The sequence below is a fragment of the Drosophila busckii genome, chromosome 2R (assembly GCF_011750605.1).
Source record: "Drosophila busckii strain San Diego stock center, stock number 13000-0081.31 chromosome 2R, ASM1175060v1, whole genome shotgun sequence".
Lineage (NCBI taxonomy): Eukaryota > Metazoa > Arthropoda > Insecta > Diptera > Drosophilidae > Drosophila > Drosophila busckii.
In genome coordinates, this window is record NC_046605.1 from 23231539 (window position 1) to 23256317 (window position 24779).

General features: G+C 39.0%; 5 protein-coding genes across 9 annotated transcripts; 3 read left to right on the top strand and 2 right to left on the bottom strand.

Moving 5' to 3' along the window:
• The first annotated feature begins 745 nt into the window (after positions 1 to 745).
• LOC108604462 (set1/Ash2 histone methyltransferase complex subunit ASH2) lies at positions 746 to 4794 on the top strand. Of its 2 annotated transcripts, none has more exons than XM_017993943.1 (7): positions 746 to 987; positions 1075 to 1259; positions 1334 to 1678; positions 3491 to 3868; positions 3935 to 4215; positions 4273 to 4530; positions 4594 to 4794. In XM_017993943.1, the coding sequence occupies exons 1-7, from the start codon at positions 812 to 814 to the stop codon at positions 4696 to 4698; spliced, it is 1728 nt and encodes a 575-aa protein (XP_017849432.1). In that variant the 5' UTR covers positions 746 to 811; the 3' UTR covers positions 4699 to 4794. The 2 variants fall into 2 exon arrangements, with proteins under 2 accessions (XP_017849432.1, XP_017849431.1); XM_017993942.1 differs by having other exon boundaries at positions 3488 to 3868; positions 4594 to 4793.
• A 292-nt stretch (positions 4795 to 5086) lies between these two features.
• On the bottom strand, positions 5087 to 7290 carry LOC108604463. Of its 2 annotated transcripts, XM_017993945.2 has the most exons (3): positions 5792 to 7290; positions 5522 to 5713; positions 5087 to 5459 (listed from the first exon to the last, which is right to left on the bottom strand). In XM_017993945.2, exons 1-2 carry the CDS (start codon positions 7038 to 7040, stop codon positions 5628 to 5630), a joined length of 1335 nt encoding a protein of 444 aa, XP_017849434.1. In that variant the 5' UTR covers positions 7041 to 7290; the 3' UTR covers positions 5087 to 5459; positions 5522 to 5627. The 2 variants fall into 2 exon arrangements, with proteins under 2 accessions (XP_017849434.1, XP_017849433.1); XM_017993944.2 differs by having other exon boundaries at positions 5522 to 7290.
• Positions 7291 to 7569: 279 nt separating this feature from the next.
• LOC108604714 (CLK4-associating serine/arginine rich protein) lies at positions 7570 to 11378 on the top strand. Of its 3 annotated transcripts, XM_017994291.1 has the most exons (6): positions 7570 to 7885; positions 7983 to 9770; positions 9937 to 10018; positions 10361 to 10445; positions 10533 to 10638; positions 10697 to 11378. In XM_017994291.1, exons 1-6 carry the CDS (start codon positions 7689 to 7691, stop codon positions 11253 to 11255), a joined length of 2817 nt encoding a protein of 938 aa, XP_017849780.1. In that variant the 5' UTR covers positions 7570 to 7688; the 3' UTR covers positions 11256 to 11378. The 3 variants fall into 3 exon arrangements, 2 of the variants coding, with proteins under 2 accessions (XP_017849780.1, XP_017849781.1); XR_001915357.1 differs by lacking the exon at positions 10697 to 11378 and having other exon boundaries at positions 9937 to 10022; positions 10533 to 10624; XM_017994292.1 differs by lacking the exons at positions 10361 to 10445; positions 10533 to 10638; positions 10697 to 11378 and having other exon boundaries at positions 7983 to 9792; positions 9937 to 10019.
• Positions 11379 to 20509: 9131 nt separating this feature from the next.
• Positions 20510 to 21076, top strand: LOC108601798 (bolA-like protein DDB_G0274169). The gene is made up of 2 exons (XM_017989733.2): positions 20510 to 20831; positions 20887 to 21076. The coding sequence occupies exons 1-2, from the start codon at positions 20544 to 20546 to the stop codon at positions 21043 to 21045; spliced, it is 447 nt and encodes a 148-aa protein (XP_017845222.1). The 5' UTR covers positions 20510 to 20543; the 3' UTR covers positions 21046 to 21076.
• Positions 21077 to 21104: 28 nt separating this feature from the next.
• LOC108601796 (protoporphyrinogen oxidase) lies at positions 21105 to 22636 on the bottom strand. The gene has a single exon (XM_017989732.1). It carries the CDS (start codon positions 22569 to 22571, stop codon positions 21144 to 21146), a length of 1428 nt encoding a protein of 475 aa, XP_017845221.1. The 5' UTR covers positions 22572 to 22636; the 3' UTR covers positions 21105 to 21143.
• Between the last annotated feature and the right edge of the window lie 2143 nt (positions 22637 to 24779).

Consider the following 24779-nt stretch of genomic DNA (forward strand, 5'->3'; position numbering starts at 1 on the left):
AAGTGTGATGTACAAAGAATTTTTACCTAACATAACATTGGAAACTTAATGGAAGATCAACTCTCTAACAAACAAAAAAGAAAATTCAAGTGTACAAAATATATAAAAATAACATAAGAAGCTTAATGGGAGATCAACTCTGTAAAAAAAGAATAAAGTTCAAATTATTTGTCTTGACAAAGAAATTACATAATATATTCAATCAATGATTTCTTTCTTTGCAAAAAATAGAAGTATGTCACGGTTGCCACTTCAAAAATTTTTAATGGGCCAAAAAAATATAAAAAAGAGCCAAATTTTTATTTATTATTTATTTAAATTTTTTTATCTCCTATCATATAATATAATATAAAAACATGAACAAAAACATAACAAAATATTTTTCTTCAATGAAAACAGCGGAACAATTTAGTTTCGATCTGGCACTTTTAGGTTTCAGACATTAATCACTTTTAGAATTGCAAAAAAAATGCATTAACAAAAAAATGAATTCGTTTTTTCAAATTTAAAATTTCTTGTACCGCTACTAGCAAAATAAGAGCCAAATTCAATAAAAATGGGCCAAAGAGCCAACGAGATAAAAATGAGCCAGTTTTGGCTCAAAAGAGCCAAATCTGGCCAACCGTGAGCTGCGATGCTCTAGTCATTAATAATTTTTCACAGCACCATCGATAGCGACAAAAACCTATCGATGGTGCCTCAAAAAGGTAAAATTTCGATACCTCGATAGTACTATCGATAGTTTCCCAGCTCTACTCTATTCCATTTTTCGAGTTACAAATTCAACCTAATTGCCGTAATATTTATTTTCATGGATGTTAGCATTATGGAGATGAGTTCGCCGTTGGAGTCCACCACTGAGTTAAATTTTAGTATGGATGATGAAAAAGTGCAATTGCCAGAGCACACAACGGGTGCAGCAGGCAGCAAAGCTATTTCAGTTGTTGATATATGCGACAGACCCATATCAGCCAGTGGTTGTTATTGGTATGCATATGTACATTACATTATTACATATTAAATCCATTAAACATACATCGTAGTCTAAAAGTTATTTAATTTGATTATTATTAGTGGCAAAGATCGAAACCTCAATGTGGTAGAACTACTGTGTGCAACGTGCTCACGTTGGATTCACGAGACGTGCATTACGTATCAGCTCGGCAAAGTAAAATTGTTGCCATTTATAAGCAACTATATTTTTGTATGCAAAAATTGTTCGGCCACGGGTTTGGAAAGTTTTCGAAAAAGTCAAGCTAGTAAGTAGGACACTACAGTTAACATATATGTACATACATAGGTTCTGAAATTAACATTGATTTTCAATTTAAAGCAATTTCTCAGATGTGTCAATGCGCGATTGCTAATATGCAACAGTTAGCTCTGCGTGATCGCAAGCAACAGACCCAATTTAGTAAAGATAGAGAGATTATACCTTACATCGAACAATATTGGGAATCTATGACAACGATGCCCCGACGATTAACGCAATCTTGGTACTCTACCGTACAGCGATCTCTCATGAAAGATGTGAACACGATATTCACATATGAAGAGCATGTGGAGCACGGTGCGATGTATGGGCTATTTCACACTGATTTACGCTTAATAAAGCCGAATTACGATCTTTTGGGCAAAACGGGTGGAATGCGCCTTACTGAGGATGGTTTTATGCAAGGTGGGTATTTAAGTTAGTTGTTGTAATTTCAAAGGTCAGTATAATTTGAAGAGTAGTATAATTTGAATGTACTATTCATTGGTAACTTCTTTGTTTAACCCATATATAAGCCTTATCGATGCTTAGTGCTCTAACTTATGCTTCATCTGCAAAAGTTGTTGTGTGATGCCCTAGTCTAAGTGTATAAAATAGATAAACCTTAGCTATGCTTAATGTTTTAACTTATACTTCATCTGCAAAAGTTGTTGTGTGATGCCCTATCCAAAGTGTATAAAATAGTTGTCTACGCACATGCTATTCGCAAACATCACGGCCTCATTTGTTCTTCTTCATTAGATATTTCGTTTGTTCGCTTTCCTTCTTTTTTAAACATACGATTCGGTTGTGCAACGGATAACTAATATTATATTTTGTAAAAGTTTTTTGTGAAATTTAGCCAGAAATAACATTTAGCTTTTTTTCAGTGGTCTTCGGGTCGTTTTTTACCTAACACTGAAGGCTTCCCCCCTTATTCTACTCGCTTCACGATCTCCGTCAACCTTTTTTTTTTTAGAATTAAAATGTCGGTCCTCTGTTTAGGTCTTCTCTAAAATACCAAATTGCTTTAAGTTTCGTAAACTAAAAAATAATTATTGTGAACGTGGTAAGATTATTATTAGAATATTTTATAGATGTGTAAAACGAAGCTCATACACACAAATAATTTTACGATTTCCAATATTAGGTTGTTTGGTAATGATTCTTTTTGATTTTTGACGATTATTTTCGTTACCATTGTCTGATTTAAGTGCTATATATACCGTTTTCTTCGTTAATTTACTACCAATTTGAATATTTATATGCCGCCCCTGAATAAGTCCTTAATCCTGTAGGCAAAAAACTCAACATGTCGATTTTCACAAGCCTCTTTATTTCTGGCTATAAAAAAAAAAAAATATTCAATAGCTTAGGGTGAAGTGGGGTGGATGCATTGAAACTTTCTAACCAAGCTTGGTGTTGTCATATGTGATCCATTTTTCACTGCCATTGGTCCAGAAATAAGTCGAATTTATTACGGTGCAGCAGAGATAGGCGGATTGAGACACTGTCCGAAAGGTTATTTTGTGATAACTCATAAGGCACCCATACATCTAGCTTCCTTTTTCTTACTTTCGACTTTAAATGCCTATGGACGGTTTCCGTGAATAGTTGGAGCTTCTCTGTTATCTCTCTAATAGGTACATGACCATTTTTCGAAAATTTTTAGACTTGCTTTCTATGAACATTTTTTTACCCGTCACTTTTTAGATTATCCGATACGGGCTTGGGTGAATTTCGGCGACAAAATTTCAGATTTTTATCTCTTCCCGTTTGTAAGTCAGTTTTATTGAGATAAAAATTGGGTTTTCCCGTAAGAATTTTCCGAATATGAACAGTCATTAAATATATTTTTAAAGATTTTAAGTGAAAATCTTCAATTTTTACCTAATACTATTCGTGAAAGCAATTTTTATTAAAAGAAAATAGAGTTTTCCCCTTGGAAATCTTGAGAAGCACCTTAGATATTTTTGATAGAATGATTTTTCAACTCTCTACTTCCTATTGGTTAAGCTGTATAGCGATCACCCTTTATTATTACCCGTCCGGTCAAACTAATTTTATATATAATATATGTAACACACGCTTTAACACTAATAATATTGATTCACACTTCTTTTCTCTACAACGAGGTAGAATGTAAATAATGTAATTAAAAATGTACACCAAAAAATGTCTACAAGTTTTCTGTTCTGAAATACGTCAATACTTATAAATTTTTACACATTCCAGCAGCTCTGGCTAAAAACAATCGGCAGAAGCGAAAGTTTCCGGGTAATGATGCAGGCCCAACTGGAAAAAAAGGACGTCCTAGTTCGGATATTACAGCTAATGTTAAGCTCCCGCCACACGGATATCCACTAGAGCATCCGTTTAACAAGGATGGTTATCGCTATATACTCGCAGAACCTGATCCACATGCACCTTTTCGTCAAGAATTTGATGAGAGCTCCGACTGGGCTGGAAAACCAATACCTGGCTGGCTATATCGTACATTGGTACCTAATGCCGTGCTTCTGGCACTGCATGACCGTGCGCCGCAGTTAAAGATAAGTGAGGATCGCCTAGCGGTTACTGGAGAGCGAGGGTACTCTCAAGTTCGAGCCACACACTGTTAGTCATTACCTGAAGAGATTTATTTGATTTTTACAAAATAATTTAATTTATTTAAACTTGCAGCTGTTAACCGCGGTTGTTGGTACTATGAGGTCACAATTGAAGAGATGCCAGATGGTGCTGCTACACGACTCGGGTGGGGGAGGGAATATGGTAATTTGCAAGCCCCGCTTGGTTATGATAAATTTGGCTACTCGTGGCGCTCACGTAAAGGCACAAGGTTTACTGAAAGTCACGGCAAGCATTACAGCGAGCCATATGGAGAAGGTGATACGCTCGGTCTGCTTATAACTCTACCCGAGGATACGGCACAAGACTATCTGCCAAACACATTTAAGGATCGCGTAAGTTAATGAATGTTTTTGCTCGCCTATCTGGTAATCGTATATATTCCCTCATAGCCCCTTGTTAAATTTAAGTCGCATTTATACTACGAGGATAAAGATAAAATATCCGAGACTATCAAAAATATGCGCATTCTCCTTGGAAGCCGCATTGAGTTCTTTAAAAATGGTCTCTCTAAGGGTGTGGCTTTTGAAGAAATTTACTCAGGTAGCTACTATCCGGCAATTTCAATACACAAGGGCGCCACAGTTAGTGTCAATTTCGGACCAGTTTTCAAATATCCTGATGTGCTGGCCAATCGTAACGCAAAAGGCGTAAGTTACACTTAAAAAAATGTATTCATTCATATAAAAGTATTACTATACTATACATAACAGATGCAAGATCGTGTTGATGAATTAATAACGGAACAATGTCTGGCGGATACACTATATCTAACAGAAAATGATGGACGTCTTCGATTGGACAACACAGGGATTTAATTATTTACTGTTTATTTAATCAGAAAATTTGTTTATTTGCTCATTACATTTCAAATTACACATTTATAGTATTATAAGTATTGAATTGAATTAATAAACTCGCAAGATTCTTTCAATTACTGTTTAATCTACATACTATACTTTGCAACATAAAATGCCGTCAAAACGGCTGAAACAATTACCTTGAATTTTATTTATTATTATTATTTATATATTCTAAAATGCACAGTATGCATGCACAGAAAGTTTAAATTATATGCAATAGGGTTAAAAATAATATTGGCCATTTTAGACTACGTTAGCCCATGCCGATTACGTATTCTATTTTCATTCAATTTTTATATTTATTTATGTAACAATGTTCTATCTTTATAATTTAAGCCGATTTTAAATTAATTTTGTGTATTTTTCTTTTTATAACTAAAATGATTAATTCATTTTAGGATTCTTTCAAATCAGACTTGTAGCACACAGTTATTGTAGATAATGTATTCAGTGTATTCATTTCCAAGGACTATTTTGATTGATATGAAAATAACTCTAAAGCTTAAGAATTCTTTATTAGGTATTATAATGTGGAAAATCATATTGTTACTATTTACATGCTTAATTATTATACAAAATATATAATAACTAAAGGGTGGTGAGTGTTAGCTCCTAAGGCCATCAAATGTTAACTCCTTTTAGTATTAATTATTCTTTTTATTTGCTAACTCAAATTCTACTGATCCAAAAATTGTTTCACTGGAGTTTCTTGGTGCCTGTGTAGATAACGTTATAAATACATTTAAGATATCTGAAAATTTATAGATGTCTAACTCACCACTCAGTTAATAATTGTATCCCCCTTATGCGATGGTTCTGTTTTAATAATTTAACGTAGAGATGTAAGAGAACATTTTATCGTTGGATACAATATTAGAATTTGATTATTTATGTGCTTTTAATTTTGCACTATATGGTAAAGAGTATCCATTGCCAGCTACAAGTTCAGCGCGAGGATTATGCACAGCAGCTGAAATTGAACGTACAGGTGATGGAGTTATTGAATTAGTTCGCAATTGCGCTAACGACATATGAAATTGTTCTTTACATTGGGTTTTGTAAATGGGTTCTGCGGAGCGCAGTGATGATATTGTGCTATTGTCTCCGCTCATTAAGACACTACTCGAAATACTATGGCTAGATGTTGCACAAGTCGTTGAATGGTCTCTTTGAGGATTCAGGGATGGCAGCACAATACTATGCTTGTTGCTAAGAAACCGTGTGGAGACCATAGGCATATGCCAAGCTGTACAAATGCCTGCAGGCTGTCTCCGCTCTGCACTACTTGCGTATAATATTGCAGCAGACTTTGGCTGTTGTTGAACCTGAACCTGTGTTAGTTGCACAAAACTTCGATTATTAAGTAGGCCTCGAAAACGATGGTTGGAATCGACTACGTTGAAAATGGGCGGCATTCTGAGATAGGAACGTACACATGTTACTGCTGCTGTGGCAGTAGCAGTTGTGATGGATTGAGGTGACCTATGCGTTAATGACGACTGGGAGTGTTCGCGTTTTCTTAGGTTGAGTTTCAACGGTGTGACCTGCAGGTCAATTTCATGTTTAGTGTCAAGATTTTTAGCAGAACGAATATAATTCAGAGCTGTAGGCATTTTGGGTATCCACTGGTATCCTACTGTTGGCGTTAAGAATCCATTATCTTGCTCTCCACTATCGCCATATTCATTCAATGAATTAAGACTCAGATCAGAGATAGAATCCAATTCTCTATCATGAAAATGAACATTAGCATCATATCTTTTTTCCATTAGAGGCTTCTTTTCAATAGCCAACACACATGGAAATTTATTATGCCAGTCACTAATTTCGTGTCGGAGGTCAGGCTCCATTTCTATCAGGGGAGCTTCTCCAGTCAACATGCGTTCGACTTTTTCCCAATCCAGTTTGTTTTTTTTTATAGCATCGTCCGCCCAGGGTATTGAGCCAATGGAGCTGCGATCAATGCTACTGGGTGAGTTGGGTACGTCTTGCAGGAACTCCAAATCGTCGTCATTGTCAGGCTCTTGCTCGCTATGATTAATGTCACATTCTTTGTTGTTGTTGTTATCACAAGGATACAAAGGGGTCACATTGACATGAGATTCCTCTTCGCCGTCACCTGAGGTATTATATCGCTGCTCTGCTTTGAAGTAATAACGTCTTTCAGACATTAGACAATGAACAGAAATCTCCGACTGGTTATGCCTTGTGTAGAATAGGATTTCAAAAAGGCCCAAGGTATCTTTGAAAGCGATGCCGTGTGAGGTCTGTGCAGCAGCAATATAAGCAGCAGACATACAGTTGATATGTTGTGGCTCATTCCAGTTCAGCCTGTTATTTATTATCCTCTTATTTAAGTTTCTCCCAACCCCCGAAACAGTGAAAGCATGCGCAGTAGCAATCAGGAATCAGAATGGCATTTGTGTTTCACATTTAAGATTTCACTAAAAGGACTTCATGAAATCATCCCTGCCTATAAAAGGAAATTGGTTAATTGCTGCAAATAGTAGACACGCACACAGTTAAAACCAGATTTCAAATCATTCGATTGATTCTAAAATGTTGTTTGACTTGAATGATATGAATAGGTGAGTAGTATAATTGAGCTAGTTCATTTCATGTTGTATTTTCTGACATTATTATAAATATGCAAGTTTAAAAAGTAAAATACGATAACTATTAATTCCTACTTTATTTCAAATGATATGCACACATACATATTCATATAATTAAATATAAATTAAGTACATATGAACTAAACAGGGTTACTCAATTGAACTTTCAGGAACTTGCTTCAGTTCACGACGCTCATTTCTTTGATTTGGGAACCTAGCCGCCTCAAATTGCCATGGAAGATTGACACTAAATGCTCTTAGATTATTGCCGGAGATACATGTGTGACGGTGAAAGAGTTTTTCTTGGGAGATTTTTATTTGCACTCTAAAATGTGGCACGAGGCTCGTAAACAAGAACGTCGTATACGCGGTCTTATTGTGGACTACCGCAAGCGTGCGGAGCGGAGACAGTATTTTTACTCGGCTATTTGTGCAGATCCCACGCAATTTCTCCAATTGCATGGCAGACGGTGTAAAATTTATCTGGACCCAGCCGTTGCTGCAGCTGGAGATGGTGATGCAATTATGCAAGTGATATTCTGCACCACCATACAAATCATTCTATTTTATCTGTTGCACTAGTATTGTATTAGCTAATCTCTGTCTTGCTTGTTTATTTTACAGAGTTCCTTGGCAAGGACAGCAAGACAATCTTATTGATCGATTTGACGTGCGTGCACATCTTGACTACATAGCACCTGTAGGTAAAAGTTTTTCGAACGCTTCAGGAAATCCTGAAACGGAGCTTACAGTTGAGGAACGTCAGTTAAACTACGAGCGTTATCGCATATTAGCACAAAATGATTTTCTAAATCTATGTGAAGATAAATTTTTGCATCAATTGTATTTAGAGGAGCAGTTTGGCGCAAATGCCCAGTTGGAAGCAGAACGTAATATAGGCAAGAAAAAGCAAAAAAGTAGCAGTGGAGGTGCTACTATTGGATACTCCTACGAAGAGTCAAGAGAGGTATCATCAGTGACTATTGGACCACAGCCCTTTGGTATTGTTTCCGCATCGAGTGGCCTTGTATCTACCACTACTAAAACAGGTGCAAATGTTGATAAAGCGGAAAATACCGATAATTCAGATTCTGATATAGATATGGATGTGTCTATTGACATTGCTAAACTTGACACAGCGCAAGCGCATGAGCTGAACGCATGTGGACGTAATTATGGAATGAAAAGCAATGACTTTTTCTCGCATCTCACCAAAGATGCAGATGAAGCTGATGCGCTACGGATTGCTCGCGAAGAAGAACAGGAGAAAATGCTTTTAAGTGGACGCAAATCTCGTCGGGAGCGCAGAGCGCAGAAAGAGCGCCGCATTGCTAATAGGCCCTTTAGTCCGCCAAGTTATGCAGCCAAGGAGGATCAGAGCCAAAAAAATGATGAGGATGAAGATACAGAATCTCACTCACCATCACCAGTTGAGGGCGTAGGTGATAAAATCACTTACATCACATCATTTGGCGCCGATGATGAAATGCAGTCGCATTCAAAGATCACGATTAATTTGAAAAAGTCTGGGCAGACACTGGGCGAGTCCTGCATTAGTGCTACCAGTGTTGCGGCAACTGCCGCTACTCCTATCTCTTATGCTCAAAAGGTAAAGGAAAACTTAGATACCCTTAAGATAATTAACGATACGTCAAGGCGGTCCAGACGCCGAGTCACCCGCTCTAGCTCTTCATCTAGTCCGAATTGTCGTCGCAATCGGTATCGTAAATATCATCGCTGGAGTCGCACTCCAAGTCGGGGTCGCAGCCAACGACGACGTAAATACTACTCGAGATCATCTAGTTCGTGTCAGCATTATACATCTCACAGCCGCAGTCCAAGCCATAAGCGAACACGTAAACGTTTCTCGCATTCCTCTTGCAGTTCAAGCTCAAACTCTTATTCTAATAGAAGAAGCTCACGCTCTCACTCTGTCCGAAGTCGCGCGCACTCTATTGTTCAGAAACAAAATGAAGCGTCTACATCTCGAACACAGAAATCAATAGGCTTGATTGCCACATCTTCCGGAACAATTTTAACGTCAACTCACCATGTGCCATTGAGGCAAATGGAGCTACAACAATCAAGGTCACTTTCCCAAAAAGCCCCTACTGTGCCTATGATCAGCTACCCTATGTCTACGCGAGTCTTAAGCTTAGCAGCTACGGCAACAGGTCCAACAGCAGCTGTGAGCAATGCGGTACTGATGCTATCACAAGTAACGGAAGCCCCACCGCCTCCTCTCAAGCGTTATTATGGAAGGAAGCGCGGAAACAACACATCGTCCTCATCATCAGCTGAGCACAGCGAGCCAAGCGATAGAAGAGATGATATCAATAAGCAGCCGAAAAGCAAATCCTTGCGCAGAGGTAGAGTTAGGGATGACTCTGATGAAATGGACATGGATACTGCGTAAGTGACGACTGAAAGCATGGTAAAGTTAAGATGCCAAGCAACTCTCACATCATCACATCAACTACACAACCATAACTAAGACACATACTCAAATCATCAAGTAAAAATTGTCTAAATATCTAATTGGTAAATCCCATTTGTTTGTGTTTTGTTTGTCTTTCAGTTCAGAGCGTTCTCAGCCATTGATGTCGTCATCCACCACGGGTAATCAAACAGGCAAATATAGTTCTGCTACAGATACCAAAGTCAGTAAGCAAATCCTTCTTTCCTCAATTTAACTGGAGTACACTGCTAAAATTTATCACGCTTCTACAAAGAAAAAAAAAACAAATTTTTTGAAACTATTTAAGGGAGAGTCCGTTTGAATAATGGTGTGGCCACCACTCAATACACATCTTAAAATTCCAGCAGCTATAATTATTATAAAACTTTTTTCTTTTTTTTTCTCTTTACTTATACACACTGAATTCGGAACACTGAATGTAATTCCAAGACGATGCCTTTTTAACCAGTACAGACTCTAAATGCCCCATTAAATTTATAAATTCAAGATATTACAAGATAATACGATTAATTTATTTTTATAGGGTTGTGTAAAACCTGATGGTGTAGGGCGACCCAATCTACGTGAGCGCTTGAAGCGCAAAATGCAAAACCTGCTCAACAGGCAATGTAAGCCAGTTGTTTGTAGTATCAATACGATATGTATAATTTTGCCTATTAAGTTTGGTTTAGCTAATAGATATATCTGCATTTCAGACAAAGCTGATAAGCGTGCCGAGATTGAAAAAACAGAAAGAGAACGCCAACTTCAGCAGGAACGCGAGGAGAAAATGCGAGAGCTTGCATTAAAGCTGCGACGTAGGTGAGTAATCAGTTGTGTAAGGATTTTGAAAAACCCTCTCACATCTCTTTATTCACAGACGTCGGGAATTGCGGCATAAGTATGGAACACCCTCCAGTGGTAAAGTTTCGGATAGTGAAATAGATTCAGAAGAGTCAGTCGCCCCAGGGTACTTGCATAAGTCGCATGCTCGTAATAACAGATCACGTAGTTTTAGTCGAGGTCGTAATTCCAAATCTGGGTCGCGTAGTCAAGACAGTGAAAGTAATTTAGAACGTAAACAGAGAACACGCAGTCCAAGCAAAGATCGAAGACAACGATCACGAAGCAGGCGCAGCATTACCCGCAGAGAACGTAAACATAAAGCACGTAGTCTTAGCAGAAATCGCACACTACGCACCAGATCCCGAAGCAGACGCAGTAACAGTCGCTCCGAACGTAATCATAGAGTTCGTAGTCCTAGACAACACTGCATGGAACGTAACCGCGACAGAGAACATTATCGACAACACCAATATTATCGCACGCAAATCAGTCGAGACGGTGGCAATGATCATGGCAGCAATTCAAATAGAGGAAATCGAGGACGTGTGGTTATTTCTGCACCACCCAAGTTAAAAAAATTGGTTGACTACTGATAGGTTATTCGCATACCAAAGAGATTTAATGAAAATTTAACTTTTATGGACGCCCTTTCATTATTTTGTTTTATTTTGCAAAGGACCTATTCTCTATTATAATTGATGTATTTACATATTGCAAACAAATTATTTATTTTTTTTTTTTAATTTTCTTAAAAGCACAAACAAAATTTATTTTGATAAAGTATTTTTGATATTTTATTTTCGTAATTTTTTATTTGACCAAGCGATAGCTATAAATTTTTGTATGAGTGATAAAAGGTAAAGAATTATATATATAATATATATATACCAGAGAACGGCAATTGTGGCACTTTTTAAGCACAATGGTGGCACAAAAAAAACAAGTGCGAGACCATAAGCGCGCACAGAAAACAACTCGGGAATAATAACCACACGGACACAACAAAAAACTGCTTGTGCGGCACACAAGCAGCGCATAAAACACCCAGAGAGATCCAACAAAATTGTTTTTGCGGCGCATAAAACACCCAGAGTGATCCGAGAAAAGGAAATGTGCGCGAGGTCGATCGGCTGACATATAAGCATAAGCGAGAAACAATATCGCTTGCTGTCTTGTGTGTGGCAGTACTACCATGGTGTACGCGTTATGTTTTTAGGGGTGTGTGCACTCTTGCCGTTCTCTGATATATACATAAATAAAGGGTTACATATGAATATGTAAGTATATGGGCACTTTCAGGCTGGTAAACGCGACATTCGTACATTTTTAAGCAAAAAGACAAGCTGTGATGACTTTTCTTTTTCGCATTATTTATAGAAAACAATACGCATACTTTTGGCCTGATTTTTAAAAATAAAATAGTCTGTGAATTTCTGTGGTATTTAAAAGAAAATAATCTTCAGCCATTTTACAAATTAATGAAGCTTTCAATTAATAGAAAAAATTTATATTTTTTTTATATTACTTTATTTATTTTACAAATTTTAATAGATTTGTTACGCGACATCGCAAACGTGACAAGATTTTCACCTAGTATTTGGCAAGAATATGTTCATGAAATTTTAATTTGATAGCGGTTTTGGATATTATTACAAATTAAATTTGTTGAATAGTTCAATGTAACTTTTTCAGCCAAAAATAATAAGTTATCTTGCAATCTTAAGATTTAAGGTCATGGTCAGAGATTTTAAGTAAATCTAGTTGGAAGCAACAACAACTAGGCCCTCGATCATATTGTTGTATTCTATCTCACAACAATCGCGAAATTTAAATCAAGTAAAATCATGGAAACAAACAATGAAGTTGCAACAACTACAAACAACAACGGAGTGGTCAATAGCAATGGCTCTACGGTCGAGAGTCAGGTTTATATGGAAGACGAAAACAATCAGTTACCATCTGAACTTAACTTCTCCAACCAGAAGAGAGTTGAGACCACGTCAAGGAGGAAGAGTTGTAAAGGAAACCATTTGAAAATATTAATTCAATTGTTAAAATATAAAACATAACATTAAAATCTTCATTAAAAATTGAAAATTAAGTATAACAAAAATTAAATTAAATTTGAAACAGAAATGTTGAAATGAAATTAAGTTGACTTAATTCTTAATATACATGACTGCTGAAGAGTGACCTGTCATAATGAGAATGATTATTAATAATTGAACAACCAGAGCCAATAAGAGTGCTGAAATTTTCACAATAGGTTTTTTTTTAATATATACACATTGCTTCCCAGGAAGACGTTAAGAGACCAAAATCTGAAATATTCACTAAAAGCTAAGAAAGCCACCGGTAAATTCGGATAATAACGGTTGGCCGGATTTGTATAAATACATATACATGTATGCATTTGTATCAGAGAACGGCAGCGGGTGGCACTTTTTAAGCACCATGATGGCACCTACAAATTATGGGTATGGGTATGGGTACATACGCACTCACACAACACAGGGCATGGGCGCATATTAATATCACTAAGCATAGCATGTATGGTCCGTGCTAATATACACAGGACTAGGAAATGGGTACCAGCAAAGTCCCGAAAGACAAGGCCAAAGGTTTGTCAGTTTGTCTTGTTAAAGAGTATACATATGTACTTTGTGGGGTCTGCCACGCCTCCTTCTCCCTTTTACATACATTTGCAAATATTCATAATACCCATTTCCACTTTTTTCAAAAATGTCAAGTGTAAAAAAATGTTGCCTAATGAATGTTATTGTTTCCCTGTCGTCCACGAACTGAATCGCTGTACTCTTCTTCTGACTGTTTCTAATATTGCTGTCTTCCTCTTGCCAATGCACAAATATTCGGTCGCTACAGTGAGCGACAATAAGAAGGAAACAGCAGCAGAAGGAAAAAGAACATTTTTACATATAGAAATTTGTATACCCTTCAATTTTTGAAGTTCAGTCAAATATTTTTTTAAGCGATAATTAATTAGTTTTTAATAAATTTCCTTAAACTATAGTTATTGGCCAATTATATGTTGTTTATCATAAACAAATATATTTGTAACTTTATAGTCGGAAATGTCATGTAATACCCTAAGAACACACCCCTAAAAACACAACGCGTACTACCATGGTACTACCATCTTACTCTAGTAGACTACTTTTAATTAATCTTCCATCTTTAACTAATCGACGAATCAGCTTGGGTGTCACATGTTTCATAGATTAAATTAATTAAAGGGGAAATTGATTCTTCATATTTGTTTGGGTCAACTTAATTTCTCGGTTCCTGTTAGGTATACTCCCTTAACTCTTAACTTTTGCACAACTAACTATTTACTGCATGAGCCTCTTCGAGTTCTCTGTGCTGATTATAATAAACTTTATTCTGTTATCAACACAGAGACCTCAAGTTTATTACTAAGCGGTGTATCTTATATTAACTTACTTAAATATTAACAATTAACTTTAATCCAGATCTGATGGGGTTTTTCTGGGTTTTCCCCAATCCTGCAACAAATGTTGGAGTCCTGTTTACACTCCAAATATTAAGGATTTTAAAATACAAGATATAATTATAAATTACTTTAAAAATTTAATTTACCTATTTTTGATATATAAAGTACTAATATGTAATTTTTCTTTTGCTGTCGACTGCTCTTAGTTGACATTAAATAAATAAATAATAATAATAATAATAATAAAACAAGTAAAATTGTGGTTGAGGCCACAAGACAATTACTTGTGCTTAGAAAAAAAGATACGAGCAGCATTTTGTGCGTAGGCAATGCCTTCCCGAAGCAAAGCACTCGAAAAAGGTCAACAAATTTTTTGTATGTTTTCTGTTTGCTTCTGTTTTCCTACCTGCTGTCGCGTCGGCGTGCTGTCAATGCAGACAGAGCGAGATTGTTTCTTGTTTATGCTTAAGCCAGCCGATCGCATTTTGAGTTGGCGAACATTTTCCTTTGCGAACATTTGCTTTGTTGTTGCTGAAAATACACAGACCTTTTCATGTGTCTTTCCTGTGTGTTTTGTGTGTTTCTTGTCCGCCGTACACACAATTTTTTGTTGTGTGCCTGTGTGCGTACATTTTTTTTCGAGTCGTCATGGAGGGCAAATCTTCTAAATATATTACTGGCCCGTACCAGAAGCATGCACGATTCACTGACTCGGTGCCTATACACGAGTCAGTGCCTACGTACCGCAAATTATTACCTCGCGGGGAAGGGTAGCTTATCTTAGGCCCTCACCACACCACGCCGCTCCTTCTCGCATCGTCTCATATCGCTCTATGATTAGTTTGGTCGCGTACTTCCAGTTGTCGCTGCTCTCCATCATAAACGGCACCAGTTCCTCCACTGGTGGTATGCCTCCATGTCTATTCGTGTATCTTGTACAGTGGTACAGCACGTGCTCCGGATCTTCTTCGGAGTTTGGGCAGCTTGGGCTCTCAGGGCTGTCTTAGTGCCTGAATCTGTATAGATATTTCCTGTATCCTCTATGTCCTGTAAGAAATTGTGTAAAGTGAATGCGAAGGATCAATTGAAATTTCCACCGTCCTTTGGTTCCATTCTCCCATCTCCTTTGCCATGTACCTAGAAAAAAAAAAGCCGAGAGGCATCAAGGGTTATTATGATACCTCCTTGAGAGCGGGCTTCGAACATCGCCTGCATCTCCTTTGCCAGTATGTCGATAGGGATCTTGCCGGCCAGTACTAACGCAGCCTCGTCGGAGATCGTCCTGAATCCTGATACTACGCGAAGCACCGCGAGCCTATACGGCGCACATAGCTTCCTCACCAGACTCTTGTTGCTGGCTACTGCTGATGCCAATATGGGGGCAGCAAAATCGACGCAACTACGCTCGCCATCATAAGGCGCCTTCCATGTCGCGGCCCACCAACGTTTGGCAGCAACCTCGATAGGGCTCCTTGCGTCCTTGCTGCCTTCCTACTCACATACCAGAGAACGGCAATTGTGGCACTTTTTAAGCACAATGGTGGCACACACAAAAATCAAGTGCGAGACCATACGCGCACAATGACAACTCGGGAAAAAATACGCACACGGACACAACAAAAAATTGCTTGTGCAGGCGCACAAGCAGCGCACAAAACACCCAGAGAGATCCGAGAAAAGGTCCGTTGTGTTTTTACCCACAACGAAGCAAGCGCAAAGGAAATGTGCGAGAGGTCGATCGGCTGGCATATAAGCATAAGCGAGAAACAATATCGCTTGCTGTCTCGCTCTGTCTGCATTGGCAGCGACGCCGACGCGACAGCAGGTAGCGAAACAGAAGCACGCAGAAATATTTTGACCCTTTTCTTGTGTTTTGCTTCGGGTAAGAATTGCCTGCGCACAAAATGATGCTGAAATCATTTTTTATACGCACAAGTAATTGCATTGTGGTCTGATCCACAATTTCGCTTGTGTGTGGCAGTACTACCATGGTGTACGCGTTGTGTTTTTAGTGGTGCGTGCACTCATGCCGTTCTCTGTCACATACTCTATATGTGAGTGGAAGCTCAGCCTATTGTCTATCATAATACCAAAGTATTTGATAGCGCGCTGGGACTTGCTCGTAGCGCTACCTATTCTTACGCATATGTACTCCATTTGCTTCCAGCTTGTTATCAGCACTGCCTCCGTCTTGTGTCGTGCTTAATCTACTCCTGCTGTTTCCATCCAGTTGGCGATGAGATCAATATCCGCGCACGCCGTTTCCTCCACTGTCCTGATTTCCTTGGCCACTACCACTAGCGCCAGGTCATCTGCGTATCCTATCGGCGTACATCCACCTGGTAGTCGAATCCTAAGTACGTAATCGTACATTTGTTCCACGGGAGAGGTCCTAAGACTGACCCCTGTAGAACTCCGGCTGTTACCTGGTATCGCCTGGGACCTGCTTCCGTATCGTACTGTATTCAGCCCAGCAAAAAGCTAGATACTCCAATCCTAATGTCCTTAATTCCCGCCCAACTTGCAGAGTTGAAGGCATTCCGAATCTCCAGAGTCACTTCTGCGCAGTACTCTTTACTGCCTTATCTCCAGCGATCTCCCTCGATCGCTTTGGACGCGATGTCGGTCACCGCCTGGAAAGCATCCACCGCAGAGCGTGGATACTGAGACTGTGATAACGCGTTCTTCTCGTCTATAACGGCTAACAGCCAACAAACAGATCGGTCGACTCCCAGGTGGTTCCTCTACGGGCTTATTTCCTTTGGGCAGGAGAAAAAGTCGTTGAAGCTTCCATCTTCTTGGGAACACTCCTTCCTCTAGGAATTTATTGAATGTGTCCTCTAGGCATTTATTGAATTTGTCCCAGGATTCCATCCGGTCCGGGAGCCTTCCCGTCACCCACTTGTTTTGAGGCTGCTAACACCTCGTCGGTGCTTACTAGTTGCCATGGCTCCTGAGATTCCGGTCTTGTCACCTCTAGCTGGGGATGCTGAGAAAACAATTCAGCCACGATGGTACCAAGCAGTCTTGGGCAAGTCAGTCTCCTGGGTTCTAAGGGTCTACATCACCGCTTTGTAGGCCGTTCCCCATACATCCATGGTTGCTTCCCCGCAGATACGCCTAAAACCCTATGCTTTGCTCCGTTTAATGGAGCCCTTAAGCGTTCGCTTGGCTATCCTCGAGTCGCCGACCAAAGTCTTGTCGACCTCGGGGTCTCTGGCAGAGTCGTCTCGCCCGTAAGCAAACCTTTCGTTGCCTGACTGATGTCCTCCGTCCACCAGTAGCATTGCTTTCCGCGTCTATTTGGTTTCCTCCTTGGCATCGCTGAGTCACGCTTATCAGCGAGGATGTGTGTCAGCTTTTCAGCAGTATGTTCTGCTGAGCTTGGTCCTAGGCACCATTCGCTTTAGTGTAGTGTGTATTTAAAGACTTCCTCATCGAGGGAACCTTCCTTTCACTTCGTACCGGTTATTTGCATGCGTTGTTTTGCTCTCCGTCTTTCGCTGAAGTTAAAAAAGACAGCCTGGTGGTCGCTGGCGGTGAACTCTTCCCCCGCCCTCCAAGTAGTTCTCCTACTTAGGGAGGGGCTAAGAAAAGTAAGATCGATGACCGATCCTCTTCCAGCCTTCCAGTATGTTAGTTTGTCACCTGTATTTGCCAATCCTACGTCGATCGCTGAGAATATTTCCAGCAGGCTGGATCCTGTAGGCCGGGTGTCTCTACTGCCCAATTCCACAGCGTTGAAGTCTCCTGCTATCATTATAGGTGCTCGTCGTCTCAAGTCCATCAGCATCCGCTTGAAGCACTCCAGGTCTCAGCTGTGTGGAGCATAAGTTATTCCTCTGATTTTCGCTCTAGCGAATCCCTCGCGGGAGATATTAACTTCCTGAGGCACGATCCTTGTGGACCATATAGCAGCTCCTCTGCATTTGCTGCTGACCCATCCACTGCCTGGAATCACCTTATATGGTTCGCATATAAGAGCAATGTCCTTCCGGCGGTCTGCCTCAAGAGGGCCTGGGCTGTCTCGCAGTGGTTGAGATTAAGTTGAAAACAATTCATACTGTCCTCTTAGCCAAAGCACTCCTGAAGAGTGGACATCTACTGCTACCCGTGATGTGGTTCCACTCCTTGTTTTTTCCTTTGCAGAACATGCACTGCGGATCCTGTGTGCAGTCCTTCGCTAAGTGGTTCTCCTTTCCGCATCTTCTACATAGCTTGGATCTGTCCACCTCGCTCTTACAGTGCTCGTCAGATGACCAAATTCGAGGCACCGAAAGCACTTCGTATTGCTTAACCGTTCCCGGAGACGAGAGCTCATCCAGCGCCTTTTTCGCGTTATTCGCCGGAAGCTTTATGGTGGCAGTCTGGATCTGGATCGTCAGGGACAACATCCATGATGCTCATCTGCTTTCGTAGTGCCTCGCAGATATCCTCTCTCGTCGTGACCTCATCCGCACTACGGCCTGCTCTCCTATGGCCTCATCCAGTAGGCTCCTGAACGCGGCCGTTTATTCTCCAGCCTTGTTGAGCTCTAATAGAAGCTCTCCCTTCTGCGTTCTCCTGATCTTGCAGACGACTTCTCCAAGTCCCTGAAGCTTCTCGTCCGTTTTTATTTTCCGAAGAATATCGGAGTAGCTAACATCGCCCTTTGCTGCGATGATTATAGCGTATGTGCGTATATTGTCTAGTGTTGTCTGTGTGCGCGTATGGTCTCGCACTAGTTTTTTGTATGTGCTACCATTGTGCTTAAAAAGTGCCACAATTGCCGTTCTCTGGCGCGCACTTGCTTAATACAAAACTTACTTACTTACTAAGGTGACCATAACATCCCGTTATCGGGTTACGGCCGATATCAAACACTATCTCCAGGCGTCTGTGCTTTGGGCGCGCCTTCTCCAATTCACAACCCTAAGTGTGGATAGGTTCTCCTCCACATGGTCCTTCCATCGGATGCGTGGTCGTCCCCTTCGTTCGCTTTCGCTGGAATACCGAACTCAGACATCATTGCGTACAGGCGATCTCTTATCGTAGCTTTATAATCGAACGCAAGAGGCAATAAAGAAAGGGTTAAAGAAAAATCCTACATGTGAATGTGTTGCTGTTTTTGTTTCCATTTTCGACGCGCGTTGCTTTGTCTGAAAAATGTTTACATTTGATTTTTGTGTGTGCGGGAAGCAAACGCGTTTTAAAATTGTGCAATTACAAGTGATTAACTTTATCAATAATCTAAAGTTCAGGTAAGTAAAGTAAAGTTTAATGGAATTGTGACACTTCAAGTAAACGAATCAATGGAATTTGCTTGTACTTATATTTGTTCTTTATTTACAGAGGCCATAGCCCTAGTAGATGCAAGCCAGCCAGCGGAAATATTCAAATACTGAACTTAATTAGTTAGCATGGTTTACATATGCAAACATATGCTACCATGGTTTACATATGCAAACAAAAATGCAAAATAATCAATTATTTTTTAATTTTTCTTCGATTGATAGCAATTAATAATTATGTGGTTTCAATTAATAATATGATTCAATTATATTTTTTATACACTTTGACATTTTTGTAAAAAAAAAAGGTATTATGAAGTTGCTCAAATGTATGTAACACGGAGAAGGAGGCGTGGCAGACCCCATAAAGTATATATATTCTTCATGAGCTCGACTAGCTGAGTCGATATGGCCATGTCCGTCTGTCCGTCTGAATGTTTGAGCAACTGTTTCTCAGCAACTATAAGAGCTAGAGCAACCAAATTTGGTATATAGGTGCTCCTATATCCAAACCCGAACGCTTTTATTTTATTTTTTTTATTTCCTCCCCCCTCCCCCGCAAATCGAAAATCATGTTTTGGACCGATGTCGAAAATCGAAAATAAATCATACATAACCTTTGTCATGTTTTTGACCGATACTGTTAATTTCAGAACGATCGGATAAAGAACTTAGGAGTTATTTACATTCCAATTTTCAATATAGAAGCGGGTGCGCTTGCTAACGCGCCATATAGGCGTCGCTGCCGACGCAGGAAACGAGCTGTGCCTGTTAGCTTTTTGTGGGTATGTGTTGTGAGTGCATGCGTGTGTTTGCTGCGATACCCTAGTCAAAGTGTATTTAAATGTTGGTGGCGCCCAACTTTAACCTGTCCACTTGTTTTTTTTGCTTCAGGGCTCTGTATAAACTAAAATCTTTTTGCTTATGATTGGTTGTTTAGAAAATCTATGTCACCTCCGATAGTTTGCTATTATGGATAATTCAAAACTTCTATCGATATCTGTTCGTTTGCGCCAACTTACCTCACCTCTATTTCAAACTATAGGTGTAGAATTATCGTTCTGTTTTTACCAGTTTATGTAATATTTAATACTATCAACTTGAAATTGAAAACAGCAAGAGTAAAATATTTTGAAAATATGCTTAGCTTTACAGGTCGGCGCTTTACTGGAGTTCTGTTTAAAAAATTCCATCATTTTTTTATTACACGCGCACTTTTCAAGGAGTATGGCGAAGCGACCATGTCTGAAAAATCTGAGTATCCACCAATTGAAGATGCAGTGAGAAAAGCACTGTCAAGAGAATTAAACCCAGTATACATGGAAGTTATTAACGAGTCGCCAATGCACAACACACCTAAAAAGGCAGAATCTCACTTTCGGGTCTTTGTGGTTTCTGAAAAATTTAACAATCTTACATTGATCAAGGTAAGGTAATTGGAACCTCTAATTGAATGTAAGTCTTCTGAACATTTTTATGCAGCGCCATCGTTTAGTTAATGATACAATAAAAACCGCGTTAATAGGGGCGGGGCTTCAGTTCATGCACGCCCTATCAATTGAGACTCTGACGCCAACTCAGTGGAAGCCCGAACAGCTGCCGGAAAAGAGTCCACCCTGTATGGGTGGCTTTGGTAAATGACGGTCAATCAATATTTTGTGTTTTTTAGTGTTTCAATAAATTATATATTTTAAATAAATTATATTATTGAAATAAAATTGCATTAGAAATTTTCGCTATTACCGTACGGGCAGTAAATCGATCTGCCTACGCGCAGATAATATAACATCATTTATGCCAACTCCGTCAAACGCAGCACCACAGATTGACAATGGTAGCTTGTAGTTGGAAATGTATTTTCTTATATTTTCTACACGTCGTTTGTGGCCGACTGTGTACTGTGGAATACACTTTGGCAATGTGTGCACGCGGCTAAATTTGGGCTCCTCATTAATGTTTAATATCTTGGCTACATAACGCTGTGCCATTTCTCGTAACTCGTTTTGGCTAGGTTGATTGCTAAACCATTTGCTAAACCAGCGACCACCCATCATAACTGTCAGAACGGTGCTGCCACTCATGTCAAAGCAACAGCTATCAAAGATAATTCCCAGTACTGGCAGCTTTTCAACTGGAGGCACAAGCAAACCGAAGCCACTATACTGAAGCATCTTATCGTTGTTGTATTGCAAATTAATCACTACCACATCTACATAAGGTATATCCAACAATTTCGCGGCTAGCGATGGATGCTGAGCTTTTACAATCAGTGCCAACTGATAAGCCGGCAAAGAGCTAATCACATGCTCCACTGGCAATTCAGCATGTCGCATAGTAAGATACGCCCCATCATTATTGAAGCTAACATTTTGGCATCGGCTATTTAGGTGCACGTTTATGTTATTTTTTGCCAAGTATTTTCGCAAAGCGCGGGGCAATTGCTCAAGTCCGCCTTCTAGTCCATACATAGCCCATTTCTCTCGGCATGCCTGTGTGTAAAGTGACGGCTGTTTTTGGGCAAAAATACCTATGCTGTTTTTCTCATCTTTATCTTGAAATCGGGAGTAGAACAAGCCTTTAAGGACGCCGCCGTACTTTTGTTCCTTTTCGAAAAGACTGTCCATTAGAAATCGGACGCTGATCTCATGAGCATCTCCAGCACAAATTCCGCATATCATTGGACTGATAGCATAGTCGGCAATTTCTTTACCAAAACGACGTTCCGCAAAGCTGTATATGGATTCATCTCCGTCTTTAGCCACAGTGACTTTTGTAGCTAAGTCATTGAGCAATGCTCGGTAAAGCGGCTTTGTAAATGGTTCAATGGTACCAATCATGCCCAAAGCGCTGTTGGGCAATAAGCAGACCTTGCCCTTAGCATAAAGCATACGGTTACGGGCAGCAACATGCGATCTAGATATGGGCTTTATTGACAGCTTTAATTCTTCTACTAACTGCAAAGTATTGGCACCAGCCAAACCGTGAGGGCGAATTGTGCGGGGCCCGCCCTCAAAGAGAAATCCTTTATTCTTGTGACATTCAGTACGTATCCAGCCACCAACGCGTGGCGATGCTTCATATATGGTCGCGGGCTTGCCAAACCGACGCAACAAATAATAGCCGGCAGAGAGACCACTGATCCCACCGCCAAGTACGGCCGTTGTCATTATTTCCTGGAATTATTATTTCTTAGAGGATAAAAGAATTACGGGCTTATAATATATTATAAAATTTAACTCGGTGTTAGAGATGTCACTCCACTAATGGCACTATTGATATTATCGATGATAGTGCTTAACCTTCATAAGGCTTAACTTAACTTAACTTCCTTAATTTGTAATCTCTATATTTTATTTAACTTTATTATTTTGATTAATTTTTTATTTTAAGTAGTAGATTAGCGAGAAATTTTGTTTCAAGAAGATTTTCAAATCTCTATAACAACGCCGTAGCTGAAACAGAACTTAGAGAGATGTAATTTTTCGACGTATTTCGTATTTATTGGCAATACAGAGTGGCTACCATTCCACTATAGGTTTTTAGCCACTTTTTCTGGTATTTATTAATTATATTTTAAAAGATTTCAAAATGCGATTTTGTTTATGCCTAATGCTTATGGTTATGATTTGTACTTATACTTTCAAGTCAAAGTTTTGTACAAATTGTATGTAATTTCCCGAAATTGTGAGTAAATGTAAGTAGCAATGTAGAAAATCCAATAACAATTGTGGTGTGATAAGTAATTTTTGCTTAAGGTTATATAAATAATTGACAAGTATTGTTGAAACAGTTTATGCAGTCTTTAAAAGTGTTTAATTGTTTTTTAAATGGTATATGTATGTACAGATGTGTCAATCGACAATTTTTACAAAAATTAACTTTTTAGGCCTTTTTAGGCCTCCAATTGCAAAATTAAGTTTTTATTTAATACATATGTATATGTATGTATGTATATGGAAAATAGAAAAGATCCAATTGTATCTACAAACAATTTGGAATGCCGGATCAATAGAAAAAAATCAATAAATAAAAGCACTAAGCATACATGCTTAGTGATAAAAGTCTTGCACTTAATTAACTTACTCTTACTTACTCGTTAAAAATACTTAAGTTTATAAAAAATGTATTGTGTGTAATATATATAATGAATGTATACCAGAGAACTGCAAAACTCACAATTTTCATGAGTAAGCTCAGACCACTATTGTATGTTTTGCTTAGAGCTCACGAATCCTTGGCCGTCGCGTCATAATATTTTACATTCCCACAAAATAGGCATAGGCCTATATATAGTGCTATAACATATCCAAATTTCAGCCAAATCGGTGACCCCAACGTCGTGGTGTCTCCTTGTCAGACGTAAAAATTCTCAGTCAACTCATGCTACTGAGCAAAACACAGCCCTGAGTGAAAGTCAGCTCTAGCTGTCGGACACGACAATCGTGTACAACTACAGCCTTCGTTCCGAAATGTTTTGCTCACGTTTGCTCACTCTTCGAAGCAAAGCAATGAGCAAACTCTGTTCCTTATGACAAACTGCTCATTTGATCATTTTGCTTTTGAAGAAATATGATTGATGTGTGCCTGGCACGCGGTTCCAATTGTTACTCATATTTTTTTTTAAATACCTTATTTTATGGTATGTGTATATTAATCTTGTATGAGCCGACTGAGCATGCGGCCGACCAAATAATTGACAAATAATTGACCAAATAATTGACAAGTTATGATTAACTCAATAGGTATAACATATCCAAACGCCTGCTGACCGGAAAAAATTGATTTTCCGCAATATTTTGCCCAACGAAGCCTCTCGTCACATACATTACATTTAAAGAAAATATAAACGTTAAAAAAAAAACTGGCTTTCAAAAATAAAATTTACTAATACACAAGGAAAAATTTTAACTTCCCCGAACTTGTACGTTCGCACCATACTCAAATAATTTAACAAAAACGAATAGAATATTTCTTGAGAATAAAAACCGTTACTCTAGCAAAGAGCTAAAAAAAACTGCTATCGAAACAACAAAAATCTCAGAAAACGTTGTTTTCATTTTTAATTCTGCATAAAACGCGTACGAACGTACGCCGCCCCTAGTAAGGCCCATATACTAGTGGGATTCGCACCCCAATCCGTTCGCTTCAAGAGCTCCGTCAATCTCCCGTTTTTTTTTCAAACTAAAAACTCTTTCCGCTGTTAAAAGGTTCTCTAAAATACAATTTTATAGTTAACGCTAGTTGCTTGACTAGCCTGCGCGCCCATCTGGGCTGAAAGAACAGATACCAATGCCATAAAGGGGTTCAACGACTTCCCCTTATACCTTATTAAAAAAAAAAAAACAATTTTATTCAGAATTTTACATCTATGTGCA

Excerpts from the sequence above, each read along its gene's own strand:
- LOC108604714 (XM_017994291.1), top strand. The coding sequence starts at position 7,689 with ATGTGGCACGAGGCTCGTAAACAAGAACGTCGTATACGCGGTCTTATT. Across the intron at positions 7,886-7,982 it reads GGAGATGGTGATGCAATTAT|AGTTCCTTGGCAAGGACAGC; the intron begins GCAAGTGATATT and ends TTTATTTTACAG. Across the intron at positions 10,019-10,360 it reads GTTCTGCTACAGATACCAAA|GGTTGTGTAAAACCTGATGG; the intron begins GTCAGTAAGCAA and ends TTATTTTTATAG.
- LOC108604462 (XM_017993942.1), top strand. The coding sequence starts at position 812 with ATGGATGTTAGCATTATGGAGATGAGTTCGCCGTTGGAGTCCACCACT. Across the intron at positions 1,679-3,487 it reads TGAGGATGGTTTTATGCAAG|CAGCTCTGGCTAAAAACAAT; the intron begins GTGGGTATTTAA and ends TACACATTCCAG. Across the intron at positions 3,869-3,934 it reads TCAAGTTCGAGCCACACACT|CTGTTAACCGCGGTTGTTGG; the intron begins GTTAGTCATTAC and ends TTAAACTTGCAG.
- LOC108601798 (XM_017989733.2), top strand. The coding sequence starts at position 20,544 with ATGCTTAGCTTTACAGGTCGGCGCTTTACTGGAGTTCTGTTTAAAAAA. Across the intron at positions 20,832-20,886 it reads ACAATCTTACATTGATCAAG|CGCCATCGTTTAGTTAATGA; the intron begins GTAAGGTAATTG and ends ATTTTTATGCAG.
- LOC108604463 (XM_017993944.2), bottom strand. The coding sequence starts at position 7,040 with ATGTCTGCTGCTTATATTGCTGCTGCACAGACCTCACACGGCATCGCT.
- LOC108601796 (XM_017989732.1), bottom strand. The coding sequence starts at position 22,571 with ATGACAACGGCCGTACTTGGCGGTGGGATCAGTGGTCTCTCTGCCGGC.